Here is a 23,485-nt window from a genome sequence, read left to right as displayed (position 1 = left end):
TAGATTATCTTTGAAAAGTAAATGAGTATTTATAATTCGAAACATGAGTTTGTTATATTTTATATAATCAAAGAAATCAAATGGATGCATCAAGTACTATGGTCAGTCTGTTTCTTCAAACTGTTTTTACTTAGTCAAACACAATGCTGATCATATTAATACAATGATATGTAATACTTCTGAGCACAAATAGACACCTTAATAAAGATATAGAATAAAATCTTTTGTCAATCTCCTTTTTTCAATATGCAGCACAGAGGAGAATAATAATAAAAGCAACAACAAAAGTGCTTAAAATATATTACTATCTGAATGCTAATCATTTAATATTTTCTCTCTTTCTCTTCAGTCAGGTGATTGCAAAGTGCTTAAATATAATTAAGGAGAAGAGACAACAAATTATATAACCCTCCAACAGTATCCCACACTTTGATTTTAAGTAGAAATTGTATTTTATGCTTTGTTTTTCAAAAAATTACTAGTACAATCAATACTATATATGATTGTTTTGTTGTTATATAAGCTTTTAATAGATAATCTCTAATATATTATTTGGTGGCATGCCCTCTGTTGATTAAAAATAGGTTTCCTCATTAAAAAAAACAAAACAAAAAACAGAAATAGTAGTAATTGCCTATGTTAAGCAGAAATGTTAAAGTTCATAAAGCTTGAAAATCTTTTAGCAATAACATATATGCAATTACAATGATTACTCTTAAATGATTGTCCCTGGTTTGAAAGAGTTTGGTTTGCCATTTAATAATGAAGCCTTTTTGCACAATACCACCTTGACTCAGCAGAGCTGCAATCAGGTGTAGAACACTTTGACTTTTAAATGTTAAAATATATTGGAGCAGATAGATGCATAAAATACACTTTTATAATAGGAATAAAAAACAGGTTAATAAATCCACATTCATTTTATATTTGATTGCTAACTATATAAAGAGATTTTTAGTTATGATCTGTCTCACATAGAAATTCTTATTTTCTAAATATAGATTTGATTTTAGAAGTAATTGCTTGCTCAACTCTGTTCTTTCTGGAAAACATTGCAAAATAGTGTGTGTGTGGAAGTTAAAACCATATAATACAGCAGGCTGAAACTGAACAGAATTTGATTGCAGACCTGACTATATTTTTCTTGTTTTTTTTTCATCAGAAACATATCTTGGTAGAATGTGTTCAGGATTTTTTGAACAGTCCATGAAAGGTGACAGGGATGTTAATCTCCACTTCAGCCCTGGCAACTTCACTCAAGTCCTTGGCGTTCAGAATCAGGAGATAAGCAGGCTTTTGTCCTGTTCCAGGGCTCACCACCACACTCAGAACTACACCTGTTAATCAGAAGTAAATAAAGTAATGTTGAATTTGTAAAAAATGCCCAGGGACATAGATTAAATGTAACTGAAATAATATCGGTCGTATTACATTGACATATAAAAGGAAAATGACAGCCTGGCCTGTAGGGCGCGGCTATAGGGTTAAACCTTGGACTGACCTGTTGGCAAAGCCACAAACAAGTCCCAGTTTAGAGGGCACAGTCCTCTTAGCATAATTAGGCTTGACCTTATGACGCTCCCTAGATCTTATCTGGGTAGCTAATGGGCTGAGGGAGATAAAGCAAGTGCTGCCAAAACAAGTGAAACTCACAAGAACATTGTAACTATGGTGACCACTACCTTGTTTACCTGTGGCTATAAAATAAAGGCTCAGCTTGGCTCTGGATCTCTCTCTGTGGCCTCAGCCAGGCACAGGAAGATCCACCTAGACCCAGCTTATTCTCTTTGTCATTTCTTCATCCCTTCACCTCCCTCACTCAGGCTTTCAAACCCTTGGCTGAGCTGGCTGAGCTGGTGTGGGTCAGTGGTTGAGCATCAACCTATGAAGTAGGAGGTCATGGTTCAATTCCCAGTCAGGGCACATGTGTGGAGGAGGCAGCCAATCAATGATTCTCTCTCATCATTGATGTTTCTATCCCTTTCTCTCTCTCTCCCTTCCTCTCTCTCTGAAATCATTAAAAACATATTTTTTAAAAAAGAAAGAAAATGACAATATTTTGTTTTGACTCTTCCACCACCTCACTATGTGTCCACCCTGAAGGGGTCTTTTAAACTCCTCATGTTTCCTAGATTATAAACTCTAGGAAGGGAGTAACCATATCTGTCTTGCCTACTGTCATATCCTGATAGCCTGCTTCAATGATTAGAACATAGAAAGTGTTCATTAAATTTTTATTGAATGAATTGATCTGTATTCTTTTTTTTTTTTAAATCATTTCCTGATGCTTTTGTCAGGGATCAAGTCTTCTTTTTTAAAAAAAATATATTTTATTGATTTTTTACAGAGAGGAAGGGAGAGAGATAGTTAGAAACATCGATGGGAGAGAATCACCGATCAGCTGCCTCCTGCACATCTCCTACTGGGGATATGCCCGCAACCCAGTTACATGCCCTTGACCGGAATCGAACCTGGGACCTCTCAGTCCGCAGGCCGACGCTCTATCCACTGAGCCAAACCGGTTTTGGCTGTATTCTTATCTGTAACATAAGATATACCATCTGTTCTACCTACTACAAAAAAAGTGTTGCGACAAAAAAGAAATGTGTACTAAAAGACTTTGACAACAGTAACGTATATTATTTCTATAATTTCCAAGACCTAGCGGAAAACTTATCTCCTTAAAACAGAAGGAAAGCAAACCTTTTGCAGTTTTGACTGGGTGGACTGTATGTGTAAACTCATTTCACATGAAATGGCTCCACAGCTCTTTATTTTTTCATTTCTCTGTGGTTTTCCATAATTTCATCCCAGCTAACTAATAGTTAACTCAGACTGATGTTTGTAGTTGAGTTGCTGTTTTATAGGCTGTATATCTGGTCTCTTTCTAGCCCCAGCTTACTAAAAGAAATAAACAAAACTAGAGCCACAAAGCCACAGTCTCATTCTCTTTGATCTGTTAGAATACTCAATTTCCTTTCTCAGAACTTCTTTTTCCCCCCCTATAAATGTATGTAGGTCAAGAAAGGCAAAAGCCTAGAATTCATGCTGCTCTTTCCTCCCCCCCACTCCCTCATCTAGAACAGTATTGGTGTCCATCATGACGCCAGATGGTGCCTTAGCATTTTTTCCAGTAGTAATCAAGGCAAACTGACCACAAGATTACACTTATTTTCAAAGACGTTTACATTGAGTAGTATTAAGGATCATTTCTGAACATTAGGGAAAAATTACTATGACTCCCCTCTTAGTGAACTAACTACATGAACTCCAGTAAGAAGAGAATGTTCAGACACATCCAATGCTTTCATTACCATCATCTTCCTCCAAGGCCTCTGGGTGAGAAACAAAGATGGGTTCTGATGGATAGGAATCAGGCTCTTGCCATACCCAAGTTTCTTTAGTTTTGACATTCAACTTACAAAGCTGTTCGTTAAGAAAGGAAAAATCAATCAGTCAGTATGCTTTACTTGACTAGCATGTGACTTAAAGTACTGCTCTAGTACCAGTAAGATGGATTCATTACCCTGTCTGGAACAAAGTGGTTCAAGCCAAGTCCATATGTGTAAGTATAAGGTTTCCCACCGTACTTCTGGTAATTGATTTGAGGAAACTCAAACGCTACAAAATAGAGCACATGCTTAAGAAAACCCAGTTAATCTCTTTGAATGGAACATTTGTTCCCTCTCATGTGAGGTTTTCCTCTACATTATCTCACCTTGACGAGGCCCTGCAAAGAGAACCTCAGGTTCCAACCAGATGGTCTCGTCACTGCACAGAATTGCAGTGGCAGTGGTGTTGGGGAGTGTGACTAAATTCTTGCCTGTGTCAGCCTAAGAGAGAGGATAACAGAAATCTCAGCAAGCAAGAAAGAAAAACCAAGGAGCCATAAATCAAGGAAGGAATCTTCCTGAGTTTTGTCTCCTGAGCTCTTTACTTAAGTTAACATGTAGGGAGGAACAGTGTGGAAACTCTGGAAGCAGAGCCCAGGAACATGACTGAGAAAGCTGTCTGGGCCTGTGTCAATGGGAAAGTCACATGACCTTTTAGGTCTTCAATCTTCTCAACTGTGAAATGAGACTGTTCTCAAATAAAAAGGCCTCTGAGGAAGGGCCTCTGGAAAAAAAATAAGCAAGTATTTCTCTGCAGAACGACAAAGATGTCACCTCTTAGGGATCCATTTCAGTGTTCATCTCATTTATAGTTAGGGCATATTTTGATTTTTTTAAAAAGAAGAAAATAGGAAAACTACTAGACCAGATGTTTTCTAAGATTTTTTTTCATTCCCCAACCCCCAATGCATATGATATTTATGAAAGGAATGGATACCACAAACCCTTTCTAAGAATATATTCATTTAGTAATATCTGTATCAAATACTTGAGTACATGTATTGTGCTAGGCTCTATTCTAGGCATTCGGGATATTTCAGAGAATTAAGTCCCTGTCCTCATGAAGCTTACATTCCAGTTTGGGGACAGAGGCAATAAGTATAATTAATAGACAAGTGTATAATATGTCATAAATATGGGGAGAAAAAAATAGAGCAGAGTAAGGGGGAATCAGAAGTGTGAAAGGCAGGTGAGTTATAATTTTAATAGGTAGTCAGGGTGGGCCTCATTGAAAAGGTGACATTTGAGACAAAACTGGTAGGAGGTGAGGAAGTTAGTAGTGCTCTGGCTGTTCTGTTGAGACTTGGGAGGAGGGGGGCTGCAAGAGTGGACTCAGGGAAACCAGTTTGTTTTGTAGTAGTCTGGTCAAAAGAAAACAATGGTTCAAGCTAGGCTAGTAACACTGGAGTCAGTGAGAAATGGAAAATTGAGCTGAGAGGATTTCCTAATATATAGGATATGGGGTGGAAGAGGCATGAAATTAATAGAGGAGTCAAGCATGACTCCGACATATTTGGCCTGAACAATTAAAGGTTGTCACAAAAGAGATTGGGCTTCTGAAGGTGGGGTGAATTTTTTGGTGGGGAAGAGGAGAAATGTAGGTTTTATCCTGTTAAGTTTGCTATGTCTGTTGGACATTCAAATGGAAACATGGAATTGGCAGTAGCATATATGAGTTGAAAGGAAAGTTGAGTTGAAAGGAAAGTTAAAAAAATAATTTTGGGCTGCTTTAAAGCATGAGTCTTTACAAAGGGAGTGAATGTACAAATAAAAGGTAGAACAGAAGGCTGAGTTCTGATGCCCTCCAACATTAAGAGGTCTACAAGAAGAGAAATGAGGGAATAGCTGGTGGGGGCAAGAGAAGTCAAGAGAAAGATTTTGTAAGAGGGAAAAATAATAGCATGATAGAGTGATCCAATGAAGAGGGGAGAAGAGTGATGCTATAGGAAAGAGGGGGAGTGATGTCCTTGAGTGGGTGAGGGAGGATGGGAACAACTAGTTCTGGATAAGATGATGGATAACTTCAGTATGAGTTACAGATGCTGGTGGGTGGATAGATGTGGTAGCAGAAGTCTACATTCTTTTCTGATTTCCTTCACTCATTTCAGTGAAATAGGAAGCAGAGCCGTCAGCTGAGTATGAGTGTGAAGGTAGGAGGTGTTAGAGGTTTGAAGCGCGGAGGGTGTGAAATATTTAAGAAAGTGGGAGAGTAAATGAAGTTGGGAAATGTTGTGGTAAGATTTGTGGTCATGTATTTTAAAACGAGCCAATTAACACGATTGTGTGTTTTCAACACTTAATTTCAGCCTCAGAGGCATAAGCATGGAGTGGGTGGGGTGTTTAATTTAACACGTTAACTAGGGTTGTGGTTCTGACAAATGAGTTTGATAAAATAAGAAAGTGACACAAGAAATAATGATCTATACAAGAGGATGCTTATAATTATTGACCATGGAATTTTAATTGAATGAGAATACTTGTCTTTCTCTGACTGGCTTACTTCACTTAGCATAAGAATAAGTCCTCAAGGGAGTTAAGGATTATAAGAAGGTAGGAGATTGAAAGTTCCTGGTGAGAATTGCAGTAGAACAGGTTATTTTGAAAAAGGTGGTAGTCAGAATGTGTCACGCATGAATTTAAGATTATGGATGAAGCATGCAGAAGTCAATGTCAAAGCCATAAGAACAAGTGGCTGAGACAGAATAGAAGACAGGATCAGTGGGAGAGGTCAAGGAACTGAAAGGCTAGGTTGTTGGAGGAATCACTTCTGATGTGTATCTTGAAATTCCTGAGAGTCAGGAGTAGATCTGTAGATCTGGGAAGTGTGACATTAAATCAGAAGGGAGAGAGAGTGGTGGTTAGTAGATGACAACAATAATGAGAAATACATATATATATATATACACAACACACATACCACTTGGCCACATAATGAGCTAAAATGAAATTAAAAAAGAGGATATTTTAGCCTGGCCAGTGTGGCTCAGAGGTTGAGCATGGACCTATGAACCAGAGGTCCCAGTTTGATTCCCTGGTAGGGGGCATGCAGGAGGCAGATGATCAATTATTCCCTCTCATTATTGATAGTTTCTGTATCTCTCCCCCTATTTCTCCCTCTCTGAAATCAATAAAAACGTATTTTTTAAAAAATTGGGAGATTTTAAGGGTAGATGGAAGAAACAATGGTTTGAAAGCAACAAAGTGGAACAAAGGGGACCCCTTACCCCAATTTCAGACCTCATGATGCAAGTGTTGTAAGAGAAACCACCTACCCTGGAAATTGCTGCTGAGGAGAACAAGGTTTTTGGGAATCAGATTTTTCTAAAGATAGAAGGTGGAGGGAAAATTTGAGAAGAGGATGGTGATATATTATGAATTAAGAGGAAATGGTGGAGGATTTTCAGGATAGGGAAGGGGATGAGAGATGAGGAGCAAATAGAGGAATGGATTTTGTGTAATATTCTGGTTCTATCTGAAATCTATGTAGAGGATAGTTACCTTGTCAATATTCAAAGGAAGTACATATCTTCTAACTTCAGGCTGGGGAGCCTTGCTGGCATTTTTCTTCACCTCTTCCCAGTTCTCACGTAAATTGGCTAAGTATAAGTAATTATAAACAAATTCAAACCTGCCAAGATAAGGAGTCAAACATGAGCACACATAATTACAAATAATTTCAGAGAGACATTCAATCTATTTAAAAGCCTGCCTGTTCTTTATTTCCCAACCTGGATACAGCTAGTGACCCAGGTATATTAAAGCCATTTTTTTTTCCTGCCCACACAAGATGGGGTAAAAAAGAAACCTGCCTCCTGGATATACTTAAATAACATCAGCTTGACACTTTCTGTTCTGCTTCTCAATTCCCACCTGTCTGTGACTTTAGGCACTACTGTCTTTAGTGATCTGGCTAATTTGAAGAAAGCGTGCCTCTTTCTCCCAAACCCAGGATAGGCGGAGTTCAAGGTCCCTTAAGGAATCTTGTCAAGTTTAAGTGAAGTTGAGTTTAAGTTCACATATCAGTTCACAGAGCCTTATCTTTTCAGGTCTGGTTCATGGACCTGATGCGTTTTAAATCAGTAACCATGGTTTTGATGTTCAGTGTGTGTTTCTGGTTACCTAAACTATCTACAGCTTTTTTCAATGATGTCTTGAAACTTAAAGCATACTTCTTACTTTTTAGAATGTAATTTAGGTTAACCATTAAGAGAAGCATCTTTGATTAAAAAAAAAAAAAAAGGCCCCTAATTTCCAGGAGTAACTAGAGATGTAACATTTATCCACTGTCCTTTCTTACCCTTTCCAGCAACAGAGATCCACAATCAGAAACTCCTTGTCTTCATAGGTATTGATGTGGTGGAAAAGGTTAAAAGGAGAGGTCCTGTATTTGTTATTGAGATACTTTCTTCTTTTTTTGTCAGCGACATGAAGCCAAACCTTGAACATGAGAAAAATATTTTGATGCATTTAATAAGGAAAAAAGAGTGCATTATGAAGCACACCTTCTTCAGCATCATAAACCTGACAAATAAATGTAAGACTTACTCCCATGGTTTCATTGGACTCAAAACAATCCATGTAGTTGGCTCCCCAAAGACTCCATGAAGAGAGGAACTTGAACAGGTTAATTTTGACTGGTGTCTCCACAAAAACAATGTAGTTGGGAGTCAAGCCAAAACTGTTCAGAAACACAAATGGACTTGTGAGTGGGACAGACATATTCTCGAACCACAAAGAAATGTGTATACATGAGTGTGCTCAGTTACTGGAATAGACAGTAGCTATGTGACATTAATTATGTTTAAATTTAGGTTTCTTCAAGATAATGTAATCAGGATTGGTATAAAAGATAGGCAAAGCAGATATTTAAAATTAAGTTTTCCTGAAGATCCAGAGCAGCCCTTCAAGTTACCTATGGACGTAAGATGGCTTGAATCGTTCACTGCAGGGGAATTGTACAACGACTTCTGACTTGCTTATTGGATCTTCCTTGTCTGAAATAAAGTGGGTTTAAAAGGCTTTGGGACAGCCAGCCTTTCTTTTTTTCTTGTTTAAAAATACAAAGCACGTAGAATATCTTATGCAAGTAAAGAAATACATTTTAAGATCTTGATTTTTCAGAGCTTACGTTCATTTCCTTAGTCATTGGCATTTCTTAGCGAAATTTCATGTGAAGCTGCAATCGCTCAGGCAAATCCAAATAGCAGCGGATTTGGGAAAGTGCACTTCCACAGTGTGGCAGGCAGAGCACAGTGTAGTCACATCTTACACCTGGAGGTGGGTTCTAAGTCAGGGGACTTACCACAACGTGAGCATGGTCACAGCCTTTCACAATACTGCCTACGGCAGTGGTTCTCAACCTTCCTAATGCCGCGACCCTTTAATACAGTTCCTCATGTTGTGGTGACCCCCAATTTCATTATTACAAATTGAACATAATTAAAGCATAGTGATTAATCACAAAAACAACATGTAATTATATATGTGTGTTCCGATGGTCTTAGGCGACCCCTGTGAAAGGGTCGTTAGACCCCCAAAGGGGTCGTGACCCACAGGTTGAGAACCACTGGCCTATGGAGTGAAGGCTATCTTGGATTGTGTCAATAGCCTGGCACAATAATTATAATGCACATTAAAGTTCACTTACTACTAAGTGAGTAGTCTTCAAAACCTTACTGTATATCAAAATCCTATAAAGGACTTCTTAAAAATGTTATTGGGGCCCCTCTCCCAGAATTATTCAATTGGTTTGAGTGAGACTCAAGATTCATATTTCTAACAGGCTCCCAGGTGCTGCTGCTGGTGGGATTACACTTTGAGAACTATCTAAGCAATACTAAACAAAAATCCATATATATTCAAATAATTCTGAAATCAAGATGGTTATCAAATTTCTGACAATGAATGGAAGATGAATAGAAAATTCTAAAGAGTACTCTCTCTTCTCTTTTAATATTCTTTAGCTATTATATTAATATGAGTCAATAGATTTGTTTGTAGTCTTGTGAGTTAAACATACACAAAATAGTACATTCTCATAAATGGGTATATGTTATGCAGATGCATACGTTTGAATAAAAATTTAATTTCAGTTGGCACATGAATAAATGCCTAATAAATGTTTGTTACACTTGATTCCAAATCTTATGTAACCAAGTCTGCATATACACTACATCTTTGACACAGTGCAGAAATAGAACTTGGCCATTTGCTTTCTGTATTTTCAAGTTGTCATTTCCTGCTCTTGTGCCCTTGGCCATTGGTAGGGTAGGGGTGAGGGCAGTTGTCCTGAAATCAGAGAGTAATTTAACTGCATATTGTGCTATTCTGACATTTTGATCTGGCATCCAGTATTTCCAGTAACTTTCATACAATATAGATACTTGTTTCAAGAGGAATCAAATTGGTAAACCGACCTGCTTGTAGTGGAGGGATCTTTACAATATTGTAGGCAATTGAAAAATTTTTCCCGAAGCAGTTACCAATGTTGTACACAGTGCCATCACTTTCAATGTGGGGGTGAGCTGTGGCTCCATTGACGGAGACATAGTTGCAAAGATCAACCTATGGAGGGAGAGCACATGTCATCCATGTTAAGAGAAAGATTGTGTTACACCTTTGGTCCCTAGTTCTGACCTCATCATTACTTCTTGCACCCTCACCCTAAGTGCACTTCCTCTTTCCTTCTCTTTCTCTGGGTCCTACCCTCTCTGAAGTCTGCTTGAATTCCCATCTTCAGTGCAGAGCTCTCCTCTGATCCCCATGCTGACCCCATGTGCCTCTGAAATCTTGGAGTTCTCCCTGGCTGTGCTCTTTAATTGACATATACCATACACTGCTCCAGTTAGTTATTTTCTTTTTGCACATGCAGGTTGTCCTCAAACAATGATAAATTTGAATCCTGGGATTTCTTTATAGTCCCCTTTATTGTATTAGATGAATTGTATGAAATTGCTGATATTTAATAATTTTAGTTTTATAAAAATAGCAATTTTGTATGTTATAACCTAAATCTCAAATCCAGGTTATAGCACAGAGTATGAAACTGGAATTGGAAGGAACCCCAGGATTCATCTAGAATAGAAAGTCTTAACATAAGTAGATTTCAGGGGAACCATGAACCTCCTGGAATGAAATGCAAATATTTTTAGAGAGAGGATTTACACTTTAATTCAATTTGGAGTCTCATAAGAAATCCAGAACCACAAATCCTGCACAAAACTCTCAATTTACAGGAGAGACAGAGGTCCCAGAGAGGTTAAGCAACTTGTTCAAGGACACAGAGCCACATGTTGGCAAAATCAGCACTAGAATTTCTACCTGAGACCTGCTCAGTAAAGATTTATTGAATGAATAATTGATGGAGTGTATATTTATCTAACCATTTTTTTTTCTATTTGATTAGGAGAATATCTTTTAAAACATAGGGAGTTTTTAGCACCTTTACTTCAATAACAGCCAAGACATTCATTCATTCATTCATTCATTCATTCATTCACCATTCATTAAATACTCTTTGAGCTTCTATTATAGACCAGGCACCATGCCAGGATCTAAAAAAAACCAGATATGGTCCATGCTTTCAAGGACGTCAGTCTAGACTTTTGCTGTCCAATATTGTAGCCACATGTAATGATTTAAATATAAATTAATTATAAGTAGATAAAACTTTAAATTCAGTTCCTCAGTCACATTAGCCACATTTCAAGTGCACAGTAGCACTTGGACAGTGCAGACACAGAATTCACCTTCACTGTAGAAAGTTCTATTTGACAGCACTGTGTTGGGACAATAAGCAGGCATACAGACAGTGCTGTAAGTGTAAAATGGCACCTGTGGAGAAAGGCCATCTGGCCCAGCCAGACCAGGAGGTTAGGCAGAGCTTCCAACTAATGCTTGAAAGATGAATAAAAGTGATTCAGGTGGACAAGGATGACAGTGTGTTCCATGGAGCAGGAACCCCAATGTGCAGGCCCAGAATTGTGAAACAGCATGTGATTTTTGGGGACTTCTAATCATTCAAAACACAGTCATGAAGGGCATGAATGGAGGAAGGGAAATCAGCATGGGCCAGCCACAAAGGCCGTTGTTTGGATTTTATCTTGGAAACTATGGGTGCCCTAGATGCAGTAACACATTCATACTTGCATTTTAGAAAAAAAAAAATGCTTCTACTGAAGTAAGGAAGTTGTATTTACCATAAGAAATCTGGCAGGAAGCAAAGGCACTGATTAGGAGGTTATTTCAGTAATAGTAAACAAAACTTCAACTCCTAAAACTTAAATTTTTACATGAAGTCAGGATACAACACCATTCACAGTGGAACCTGACCTCTAATAAAGTCTATTCTGGAGCCATATCATGAACTTTATATTTCCAGTTAAATGACCATGACAGTTGGAATACAGATTCACTATCAGAGCCCCCTCCAGTTCTTCTCTAAGTGAGCTACACACAGGTGATTACAAACATACATCAAAAACAAGAATGAGCCATTGAGAGTATGTTAAGCCTTTGTAAATAGTCTGTTGGGAGTTATTAATCAGCTTGTGACAATGAGATCCAGGGTTGGACCTATTTTTCCCACTAAATTTCTGGTCTTGAATTCCACCTAACTGGTCTCCTAGCTCCCTTATCTTTCTTGCCCTCCCATATACATGGCAGATTAAATATCCCAAAACACAGGTCTGCATATATCACTTCTCTGTGTGAAAACTTTCAGTAGCTTCATAACTTACTACATATTTTTGTCCATTATTCAAACTTTTAGTTTTACCCTACCCTTGACATTGCATGCTCTTCACTAGTTCTTAACTGAAAGTGATATTGCCCCCAGGGCGAGAATTGCAAATGTTGAGGTACATTTGGGTTTTCCCATTGATTCAGGACATGACTGGTATTCAGTGGATGGGACCAGGAATGCCAAATCTTTGCATGTGTGGGGACAGTCCCCACAATGATGAATTATCTCCCATTCAATGCCACTAGCTTCTCCATTGAGAAATACTGCCAATCTAGTCAAATTAATTATTCTTTCATTTCCATGAACGTATCCTTTCTTTTCCCACCACTATGCCTTTGATTATGTTACTCCCTTTACCTGAAATGTTCTTTTTCCAAATTCACTGAAGTTTCTCCCCTTTAACTTCTAACTCAAATGCAAGCCTTTTTAATCTTCCTTAATCTGTACCATCTTATATCCTCCAACTACTGCCAGAAGTAATCTCTTTCTTCTTCCTGCTTTCATGGAAGATTTTCCTCCTCTTAAAGGACTCATCACATTATGTGTCCTATTAGAGTTAAGTTGCATATTTATTTGATTTCTCCAACAAGATGTTAAATTTTCTAAAGACAAGAACAATGCCTTCAAATAGTTACATATTAATAAATATTGGTTGAAAATGTGTATCCATTTCATTGAATGCTGCATTGAGATTGTCTAAGTTGTCAGCAAAATTTGTCTCTACTATTGCCGATATTTTTCTCTATGCTATTTCATTTAAAATATAGCTTCATTTCTAATAAGAAGTATCTATAAGGGGCAAATAGGTGCAACATACTTGTCTAGAATCATGAATAGCAGGGTTTTCAATATTAATAGCTATAATTTTTTTGAACACCCAATATGTGCCAGGTTCATGCTAACCTATAAAAGCCAGTAAGGGCAGGGACCATGCTGTTTCACACACTGATGTATCTGCACCCAGCGTATGTTCTGGTACATGTCAGGGACTGAAAAAAAAATAGTGTCCCATAAATGAATGAATGAATGTTATGCATTTTATACCGTTTTATTTTAACCAATATAATAAGTCTTTCAAATGTCATAGATGAAGAAATAAAAATTTTCCCTATGTCACATAGCTAGTCGTTGATGATAAAGCAAGAATTTGAAAATTTGTCTGGCTTTCTTTCTTTAAAACATATTTTTTTATTGATTTCAGAGAGGAAGAAAGAGGGAGAGAGATAGAAACATCAATGATGAGAGAGCATCATTGATTGGCTGCCTCCTGCACACCCCCTACTGGGGATTGAGCCCGAAGCCCAGGCATATGCTCTGACCAGGAATTGAACCATGACCTCCTGGTTCATAGGTCGACACCCAACCACTGAGCAACACCAGCCAGGCAAGCTTTCATGTTCTTTCTACCAAATTGCACAGTTGATTTAATTTTAATTCTAAGCTGCAATTCTAAATTCTTGGGCAGTGCCGCCTGAACACTGTATCCTACCTGCTCAATTGTCTCCAAGGTCTCAGGGTTAATCTTTGTGATGAAGTTGGTCTCTGTGCAGGCATAGTAATCTTCCCCCACTGGGTAGATATTAACCAAGGCATTGTCAGTAATCTCTACTCCTCGAAAGTAAGAAAAAAACCTGCAGAAGCAAATGGTATTTTTGATCTAGTAACTTTTAACCATGAGAGAAAATGGGCTAGTGTAAAATGTCTTTAATAACATGCAGTTAGGTGTCACTAACCTGGAAAATATATTCTTGCAGGGATCTGGGAAAGCACAGGTGCCAAATTCTGTTATGACGATCCTTTTCTCAGTCATTGCCCGTACATAAGCATCAGTGCGGATGAACCTGAAGAACATTACAACATGGGAAAGGGTCATAGACAGGGACAATCAGTGCAGTCCAGGTGGATCTTAGAATGGTCATACTGTCCTTATGGAGTCAGAATAATAAATCCACAACATAAAGAATGAAGAGTATTGTCAGGTCACTTTCTCCTAGGGACCAAAGGATAAAGAGACAATGTGCCATGAGCTTACATGTATGTCTTACAAATTTCACAGTGACAGATGCAGAACTCACAGCTCAGAGAAGTTAAGTGATTGGCATTTGTGGCAGAGCTGGGTTACAATTCAAGTTGGCCAGATATGGAAAACATGCATTTTCCTTATCACACCACGCAGCCCCCATGGTAGCTGACATAAGACCTATGATGTCCTGTAGCCTATAATCCATCAACCTACACTCAGTAGGAAAGACAGGGCATGGTATGCTGAATTATATTCCTTTCAAACTATTTCTTGTCCCTCTTGTGTTTTTCTTCGATTTTAAAGTTTATTTTGCTACTTTTAAAATTTGGGATCTCTTCAAACCAGTCTCTTGCACAGGCAGACCACCTGAACCATATCCCAGAATAGATGGCATACAGTGCCTAGGATTTCTCATGTGGAGAGCCAATGGAAATCTAATTTTACCCTTCCTCCAATCCATATAGTGAGTGTTTAGAATTTCATAGATGAAGAAACACAGTCATGAAGAGGAAAAAAATACCAAGGTCTTTAGAAGGCACATGAAAGCTTGTTTGTCTACCTCCAAAGCATGCTTTTTCATAGATAAATTTTGCTTGACCTGATCAGTTTCTCTTTTATTATAGTCCAAGTCATCCTGACTACTTAAAACCTCCATTTACTCTCCCTTTTGATGTCTCTTTAGAATGCCTGATGTCTGTGATTATCAACAAAGCCACTAATGGGTGAGAATATTAAAGCATAAGACAAATTACTTGTTGTGGTGTTAATGGGTGCTTCCTGGAGTGATGGCTTAGGCCAGGGGTGGGAATGTCTGGTCCATGGGCTATATAAGCTCCATGAAGTCATTTGGTCTGGTTCTGCCAAGGCTTTAGGGATGAGTTAATTAAATGTTTGCCCAAAAATAGCAGGTTAATTTTAAAAAATATACTTTTTAAATTGATTTCAGAGAGGAAAGGAGAGGGAGAGAGAGATAGAAACATCAATGAGAGAGAATTATTGATCAGCTGCCTCTGCAGGCTAATTTTTAAATTGATGATTTTGTATAGCCTGTAAATGATGTTATAAATATCTAAATGGCCCTTGGCAGAAAAAAGGTTCCCCACCCTTCTTAGGCCGTCAAGCCTTTTAAGCAACAATGGTATGAAAAACTTCTCTTTTTTTCTTTTTTTTAAGAAAAGTTCTCTTTTTCGTATCATCACCAGATATTTGGTCCTTACCTCCTTTGTGAACCCCCTCTCTCCTTCCCTGTGGCCTTTTTGATGATAAAAAAGGGGGGGAGTAAAGAGAGCCGATGTTCTAATAATAATAACTATAATAATATTATTACTGAATATTCCTATGTGCTAGGCACTATGTTCTTATTTACTCCTTGTAATGAACCCTGAAGTAGATTCCATGATCTCCCATTTTAGAGATGACAAAACCAAGAGTTAGATATTAACATCTTTCCAATGGTTGTAAAAGGTAGATGTAGGACTTGAAGCCAGACATGTTGAACCCCAAAGGCTAGTTCTTAGTTTCTTCTTTATCCCAGCGCACAGCTCCCAGGTGTCCATGCAGATGCATTGGCCCAAGTGGAGTCTGAGAGAAAGTGAGTATAGAAGTCCCCTTTTGGGTTTAGGAGGTTGAAAAGCCCAAGGGAGGAGGAGCTGAGCTAGGCCCCACCCTTAGTAGGGGGAGTGGGGCCTAGCATTTCTTTACCTTCTGTGGTACGTGACATGTCCCTCTTTAAAGTCAAACTTGTGCAGGAGGGCTTGCCCATCAAACAGGTGGTAAAATGGCTCAGATCCAACTTCAAAGAGTCCAGGCCCGCATCGAAGGAGGCTGCCGGTGAGCCAGAAGGGGATCCTGCCTGTGACGAACGTGAGACACAGAACATTGCTTCTTTCTCCTGCCCTTGGCTGGATTGTCCCTGGTCAGGCACAGGGATTATATTAGCAGCCTCATTGGGCAGTGATTGTTTATAAAGCTGGCAGTGATTTTCATTCCCAGCTCTACAGCTGGGCAGCACATAGGAAATGCCTGTGGATCAATTCTCTTTTCTCTAGGAGATCAAGTAGGAGAGAATGTGGCAATGCCTCAGAATTTGGGTATCTGGTTGGAAGGAGACAGGGAAAGGCATCTTGAGGGAAATGGGAATCTCTACCTAACAGACTTCCCCAGAGACCAATACGTTTACCTTTTTCCAACATCTTATTTTTAAGAATTTCAAATTTCTTGATATAATTTGATATAGTAGGGGTAGGAAGGATGGATTAAGAGCAGAGATCAAAACACTAAAAATGATGGGCCTATAGAAAAAAATCATTTAAATGCTACAACAAGAATATTGGCCTTTTAAAACCTAGAGCTATATTCTTTCGAGGGTATGTATGTGCTACTGTCCAGGTGAAGGCCAACCTGCTGTAGCAGAAACTGCACAGGGCTGGGGGTTAGGGACCTGGGTTCTGGTTCAGGATTTGCCAGGTGACATCTCCAGGCCTTGGTGCTCTCCTCTGCACACCAGGGCCACACAGCAAAGACCTTAAGGCCTTTCAGTTTAACCAATTACACTCGTGCCCTTTTAGCCCTTGAAAAGTGCAGTGTTTGGAAATGCTTGCTTAATCCTTACCAATGCTTTTATTTTTTATTTTTTTAGCAAACAAATTATTTTCTGCAGCTCAGTCTTAGCAACCTATTTGATAAAGATTTATATTTCTGGTAAAATTTTTAAGAAGGTGTGGCTCAACTAAAAGGCACAGCATTAATATAATTGCCAGAACCTAGATTGTTAGCATCAGAATCTAGTTTAGAGTGTTTGGCTCATTCCTTCTAATTTACAGAAGAGGAAACTGGGAGAAAAGAGACCTGCCCAAGCTTTGGCCCTTCCCATGACACCATGTCCAAGCAAGTCTGCTCTATGGGTTATATAATATCTTTAGATAGTGATAACAACAGTACTACCTACCACCTGTTGATCACTCTGTCTCGGATACTGGGTGGATCTTTCTATTGATACTAGCTCATTTCACCTTTAAAACATCCCCATGAGGTAAAATTTGGTCTTTGGTCGGTGAGAGAATTGAGGCTCAGAAAATTTAAGTAACCTGTAGGATCCACAGCTACTAAAATGAAAGCTCTGCCATTAGTGCCTATATTTGTCTGACTCCAGAACCAAGACTTTTCTGATATAACATACATAAAACCTACCACCTGTTAATGTAGTATTTCCAGATGCTGGTCAGCAGTTCCTCATTTATCCAGACACTGACAGAGCAGATATTTACAGGGCCTCTACTATCTGCCAGGCACTGAGCTAGGCACTGATGATTTAAAATGGCAAAGGTGTAGTCCTAATCCTTAAGGAATTCCAGTTAGGTAGCATTTTTTCTACATTAGAGAAATAACTAAAAGGTAAATGAGAAGAACTGGATCCTGGGTAAAGAATTCTTGAACCTCCAGATTCCCTTCTGTAGCCCTGAGGGGAGCCAGTAAGGAGAGGCGCCAATGAGTAAGAAGGAAGAGAAGAGAGATCTTGAAGACAAAGAGAGGACGACTCCAAGATCAGTGAGACCCACCTGTAACATGAGCTGTGACTGGCGAGGAGAGTTCCTCCACAGTTTCATACAGTTTCTTGTAACCACCAGCAGGATGCTCGACTCTGAAATGTGGAATCCCAAGGGAGAAGCCCATGTGAATACTCACAGAAGTCCATGGAGGCAGTAGCAGGGTTAGGGACAAACGGTGCTTTCTGGCTCAAGGCCAAGTCACCCTACCAGTCCAGCTTCTGCCAGGGAACACACGGGGCTTGGGGGTTAAAAACATGCTCAGGTTTGCAAGAGGGGCCCAGGTCAGCGCTCCTTCTTCAATGTCAGGAGAATTGACCTTTTTAATGTCGCAGTGGACTTAGTCCTGCCCCCTGCAGTTTTCCCATAGTTCTGAAGATAAATCAACCAAACCTGCTGCTGTCACTTCTCTTCCTAACAGAGTCCATCCCATGCAATTACGCTGCCCAGTCGATACTCTCAGCTTACTCCATTAGGTACTCCTCCCTTACAGACAGTCTCATCCCTCTCCCTCCTATAAGTTTAGAGAAGACAGCTTTTTGGGTTAGTACCTCATCCTTTGTTCTTCACCCTTATTATACCAACATCTCTTACTGTCATCTCAGGTCTTCACTCATCTCCAAGAGCTTTTAAAAAAGACTTCAAGTACTTTTAAATAAATAGTTTTATATTTTTGCTTATTTTCTGCCTCCTCACTTTAGCTCCATTGTATAACTTCTTAAGAGTAGGAGATCTGACCAGCTCCCTAATAACTAATGATAATTATCTTTTATTAAGCACTTACTATGTGCCATGCACCATTAAAAACAACATTGTATGTTATTAGCACATTTAAATCTCACAAAAACACAATGGGGTAAGTACTATTGTTACATGCATCTTGTATATGGAGAAACCTAGACTTTAAAATGTTAAGTAATTTGCCCCAAATCATGCAGATGGGAAGTGGTTGAGTGAGACGTGAAACCCAGGTCTGCCTTATTGAAATCCTCATGCTCACAGCTGCTTCTGAGGTCCATTCTAAGTCACATAGATTCCACTTGAATTCTCGATATTTGCTTCAATATATAAATAGGAAGAAACTCCCTCAACAAGACCCAGGCCTTCCCTAAACAGGACATCAGTCCTCTTCAGGAGCTCGTGAAATAGCCTATTTACCATCAACCCACCAAGGCATTTAAAAGAAATCTCCCAGAGATACTCACTGGATGGACATTTTCTCTCAGTGGAGAACTGAGAGTTCTGGCACCAACTGTGGAATGAGGAAGCGAGTCCTCAGCCAGGGCCCTTTATATGTCTCCTCAATCCTCCTAAAAGGAGTTGCGGCTTTGAGAACCCTTTTCTGCCCCCCGTAGCCGAGGGAAGGAAAACAGAGGTGGCTTTCAGCACTCAGATCCTCCTAATGCGTGAGCATTACTTGGGCTTGCTGTTCCCATAACAGTTTTTTGGGCTATTTTCCAGAGACCTCAATCCTTCCCGAAGAGAATGAGAAGTGGATTAGAAAGAAAGGAGCTGCGTGGGCGTGGCTAGCATCAGGCCAGAGCTGATCCAGGTCACCCCAGTGGAACCTGGCACCATGCTCTGGTACCCAGCTTCCTCTACGCCTTCTGTGCTCTCACCTTCACCCTGTTAGAGCTCCTTGTGGACATGCGCTCCTGGAAGCTTTCCAGCTGACTTGCCTCTACCCTGTGCCTTCAACCGCAGTGTCAATCCTCTTCAAGGCAAATCAGACCACGTCCCTTCTACACTTGGGATCTTTCAAGAGGGCTGCATTCCTTATGGATAAAGTGCACTTTGGCACAGCTGTAAGATGCATACTTCTCAGTGTCATCATCTGCCACTCTCCCCTTTCATTTGCATGCCAGCACGACCACGCTGTTCACTGCTTCCCATTGATTTCATACCATTTCATGCTGCCCTTTCCTTAGAGTGTAGGCCCTTTGTTTCCTTCTTCCCCTTGTCCATCTGGGAAATGCCCAGTTTCCATCACAACCCTGATAGAGTATCACTTCCCCATTATGCTCCAGACAGGATGCTTTCCTTTGTAATTTTTTTTGAAACTTATATATGTTTATTTTTGTCTGTATCACAACATGTTGTTTGATTTGTTAGCATGTCTCTCTCTACTTATTGTAGCAACACAGAATTAATCACACCAGCACAATGGCGCTTGGCTAAATCTTTCAACACCTGTCAAGATGGAGACTGGCAACCACCCCAGCAGCTCCCCCAAGGTGAAAATCAGACTAGCAAAAGCTCTACATTCACTTCTGCTCACCCCCATAATTACATGTGAGGTAACACATCCAGCCCCTCTGTCCCTCTGCCTTCCCACCACCCCCAGAACTTAGTTTGCTGGGCATCATTCAAAAATATCATGGGAAAGAAGAAATACATATACACAGTTATGCCCACGTATACTCTCTCTCTTCTCCTCCAGGGGACATCAGTGACATCTTCCCTTTCACTCAGGGAATCCCGCTTGCTTTGTACACACCAGTGTGTAACAAACATTTAAATTATGTGGGGTCTCAGGTTTGGGTGTGATGTATTTTGATATCTGATAGCTTTAAAAGGTAGAGCCTGACAGAAACTTTACTGTAATACTTATGCATCATTATGCTCAAGGTTTCAGTAAAAAGCTCAATAAAACTAATTTGTTCAGCCAAGTTAGTAGAAACCTTTAGAAAAACTGCCTTAACTGAGCACAAGAATAATTCCAAAATTGTGCTTATAAATGAGTGTTAAAGATTTGGGGTTGTTCCCCCCCACTCCACCCCCCCACCCCCACCAAAGAATTTGAAATATTTTACTTACAAACTTGATTGGATTCTGGGCCAGCACTATTGGATTAATGGCGCCTCAGCTATTGAGGGGCTCAGTATACTTTTACGTTCTCAGCTTCTGCCAGTTGGTACAAATGGGCAGCTGAAATCTTTTAGAACAGACGTTTTACCCCCTCTCTGGGCCAGAGAACTGGTGTATTAGACAAATACAAATTAGGAATGACTTATCCTCTTAACTACAAGGCACATGGACATCAGGAAAAGTGCTGTTCTAATAGCATTAGGAATCCTGCTTGTGCTGATCTAGTTTACAGAATTTTTAGATTATTTATGGGTCCTTCTCAGACAAGGGGAGAACAGGTTTTCTAACAGGAGAAAGTTAATAATAATTGACTGAATTTCCTCTTCTGTTCCTCTACTTATCAGAGTGTATGACCTGTTGTTATGTTCGTTTTGTGAAAGCCATGGCCCTGTTTGTCACTATAACATAGGGCCCAACACCTATTAAGTAGTTATTAAATATTCTAGGCTATTGTATATTGCATTGCTTTTCTAAAAATTTGAACTTCTGCTTGCTGGGCACTAGTGTATATAAATACATTTGATAGCTGTATATTGATCTTTTATCCTGCAATCTTTCTAAATTCATTTATTAGTTCTAGTAGCCTTTTTATAGTTTCCATCATATTCTATCTACATAGGTCATGTTGTCTGTGAATAAACAGTTTACTTCTTCCTTTCCAATATTTTATTTCCTTGCCTATTGCACTAGCTAGAGCCTTCAATGCAATGTTGAATGAAAGAAGACCTTGTGTTCCTGCTCTAAGTAGAAGGTATTGAGTTGCTCACTATTATGTTAGTAGTGAGTTTTTCGCCATGATGTTAGCCTGGTATTCCAGCAGCCTCTGTCTCACTCAGCCATACTCCCTGCCGGCTTTTACAGCCTGATGGTATGGGGACTTCACTTGCAGGCACTGGAACTCTGAACCCGGGGCCTTGTGTGAGCCTGGGACCCCTCACTCCTCAGAGGGGACCTCCAGAGCCAAGATATCCCTCCTGATTTTTACCCACCACACATGGGTGTGAGACCAGCCCGTTCAGCATCCCTCCCTGCTCCTCCCACCAGTCTCAGTGTGGCTTCTTTAATTCCCTGGCTGTAGAACTTCTATTCAGCTTGGGTTCAGGTGTTTCTGAATGATGGTTGTTTTGTAATTTAGTTGTAATTTTTTTTAAATATATTTTATTGATTTTTTACAGAGAGGAAGGGAGAGAGATAGAGAGCCAGAAACATCGATGAGAGAGAATCATCGATCAGCTGCCTCCTGCACATCTCCTACTGGGGATATGCCCGCAACCCAGGCACATGCCCTTGACCGGAATCGAACCTGGGACCTCTCAGTCCGCAGGCCGACGCTCTATCCACTGAGCCAAACCAGCTTCGGCTAGTTGTAATTTTGATGTGGTTGTGGGAGGAGGCGAGTACCGTAATATGTGTTTTTAATTGGAATATGTAGACCATTTACATTTTATGTGATTATTGATGTGATCGAACTTTGAGTTTATCATCTTATTTGTTTTCTGTGCATTTCTTCTGTACTTTGCTCTCCTTTCCTCTTATTTTTCTGCCTTCTTTGGATAACTCTTACTTTTTTGTTGTTGTTAATCCTATCTAATATATTTTTCAAATCAGACTTTGTGGTTTTTATACCTTGAATTTCTATTTGCGTTTTCTATTAATATTGCCCATATCTCTACTTCTTGAATGTTTTAATGTACCTGTCTGATAATTATAATATATGTGTTAGTTCTGGGTTAGTGTCCATTGATTGGTCTTAATTATGGCTTATATCTTTTCTACTGCTTTACATGCCTGGTAATTTTTGATTGGATGCCAGAAATTTTAAATTTTATCTCACTGGCTGCTGGGGTTATTCGCATTCCTTTAAATATTCTTGAGCTTTGTTCTGGAACTCAGTGTTATCAGAAATAGTTTGATCCTTTTGGGTTTTGCTTTTAAGATTTGTTAGTGGGATTGAAGCAGGGCTCAATGTAAGGCCAATTTTTCCCAACACTGTATTATACAAGGATTACTACTCAATTCTGAGTCAAGATTCTTCTGTGTTCTACCAAATTCTTCGTGAATCATGAAGTTTTCTACTGGTAGAATATTTTGGGCAGTGGGAAGAGGCACTAGTCTCAGCTCTGTGGGGGTGCTAGCACTGTTACCTCTAATCCATTTAAGTGGTTCTCTTGGCTTTGGGTAATTTCCTCTTACAGAAGAACTGGTAAGTGTTTCAACTGAATAATCAAGGGGAACACTCTGCAGAACTTCAGAGTTATCGCTCTAGATATTCCCCTCTATAGGGCTCAGTGTGAACGCTAGTCACTTCATTCTCTTCACATTCTCAGCTCTATATCCTCAACTCAGGGAGTCTTTCCAACTCTATCTGGGTTCATTTACTGGGCATCACACTTAGAAGCTTTTCATAACATTAAGTTGGTGCAATCAGATGGCTTGCCTTATTTAGGGATCATTATTCTTTATTGGCTGATGTCCAGTATCTTGAACGCTTTTTAAAATTGTTTTTAATTATTTTTTTTTAATTATTTCAGGCAAGAAGGTAAATCTGGTCCTGCGTGCTTAATTTAGGTTGGGAGCTGAAGTTCACCAATTGATAAATACTTGTTTTGAAGTAAATTTCAGAGAACTTCCTGAGCATCATATAGAACAGCCCAGGGCACTTGCATTGTGTGTCTTTGGAAGTTGAAACATGAGATTATGGAATTTCATGACTGAAGGCATTAGGTGTGATATGGTGATTGGGTAAAGCAAGAAGCAGGAAGCTTAAGAAAAACTACTGTTAAGATGAAGAAGAAGTAAATAGTGTCATACACTATGTAAATGGAAGTAAATAAAAAGACAGGGTCCCTTTCTTCAGCAAAATTCATCCAATGGAGAGATAGGCAATATAACCCCTGAAATACACAACATATGA

At 39.4% G+C, this 23,485-nt stretch overlaps 1 protein-coding gene across 1 annotated transcript; it reads right to left on the bottom strand.

Moving 5' to 3' along the window:
* Nucleotides 1-1,185: 1,185 nt before the first annotated feature.
* On the bottom strand, nucleotides 1,186-13,960 carry RPE65 (retinoid isomerohydrolase RPE65; the record flags this gene model as incomplete). Its single annotated transcript, XM_081088413.1, has 11 exons — nucleotides 13,869-13,960; nucleotides 13,625-13,766; nucleotides 9,809-9,956; nucleotides 8,305-8,386; nucleotides 7,938-8,070; nucleotides 7,690-7,829; nucleotides 6,891-7,020; nucleotides 3,719-3,833; nucleotides 3,527-3,621; nucleotides 3,315-3,426; nucleotides 1,186-1,337 (listed from the first exon to the last, which is right to left on the bottom strand). Exons 1-11 carry the CDS (start codon nucleotides 13,943-13,945, stop codon nucleotides 1,186-1,188), a joined length of 1,326 nt encoding a protein of 441 aa, XP_080944539.1. The 5' UTR covers nucleotides 13,946-13,960.
* Nucleotides 13,961-23,485: the final 9,525 nt, after the last annotated feature.

This window comes from Myotis nattereri, assembly GCF_964212035.1.
Source record: "Myotis nattereri genome assembly, chromosome: 3".
Classification (NCBI taxonomy): Eukaryota; Metazoa; Chordata; class Mammalia; order Chiroptera; family Vespertilionidae; genus Myotis; species Myotis nattereri.
Note: the sequence above shows the minus strand (reverse complement) of the source record. Positions and strands in the feature narration are given on the sequence as shown.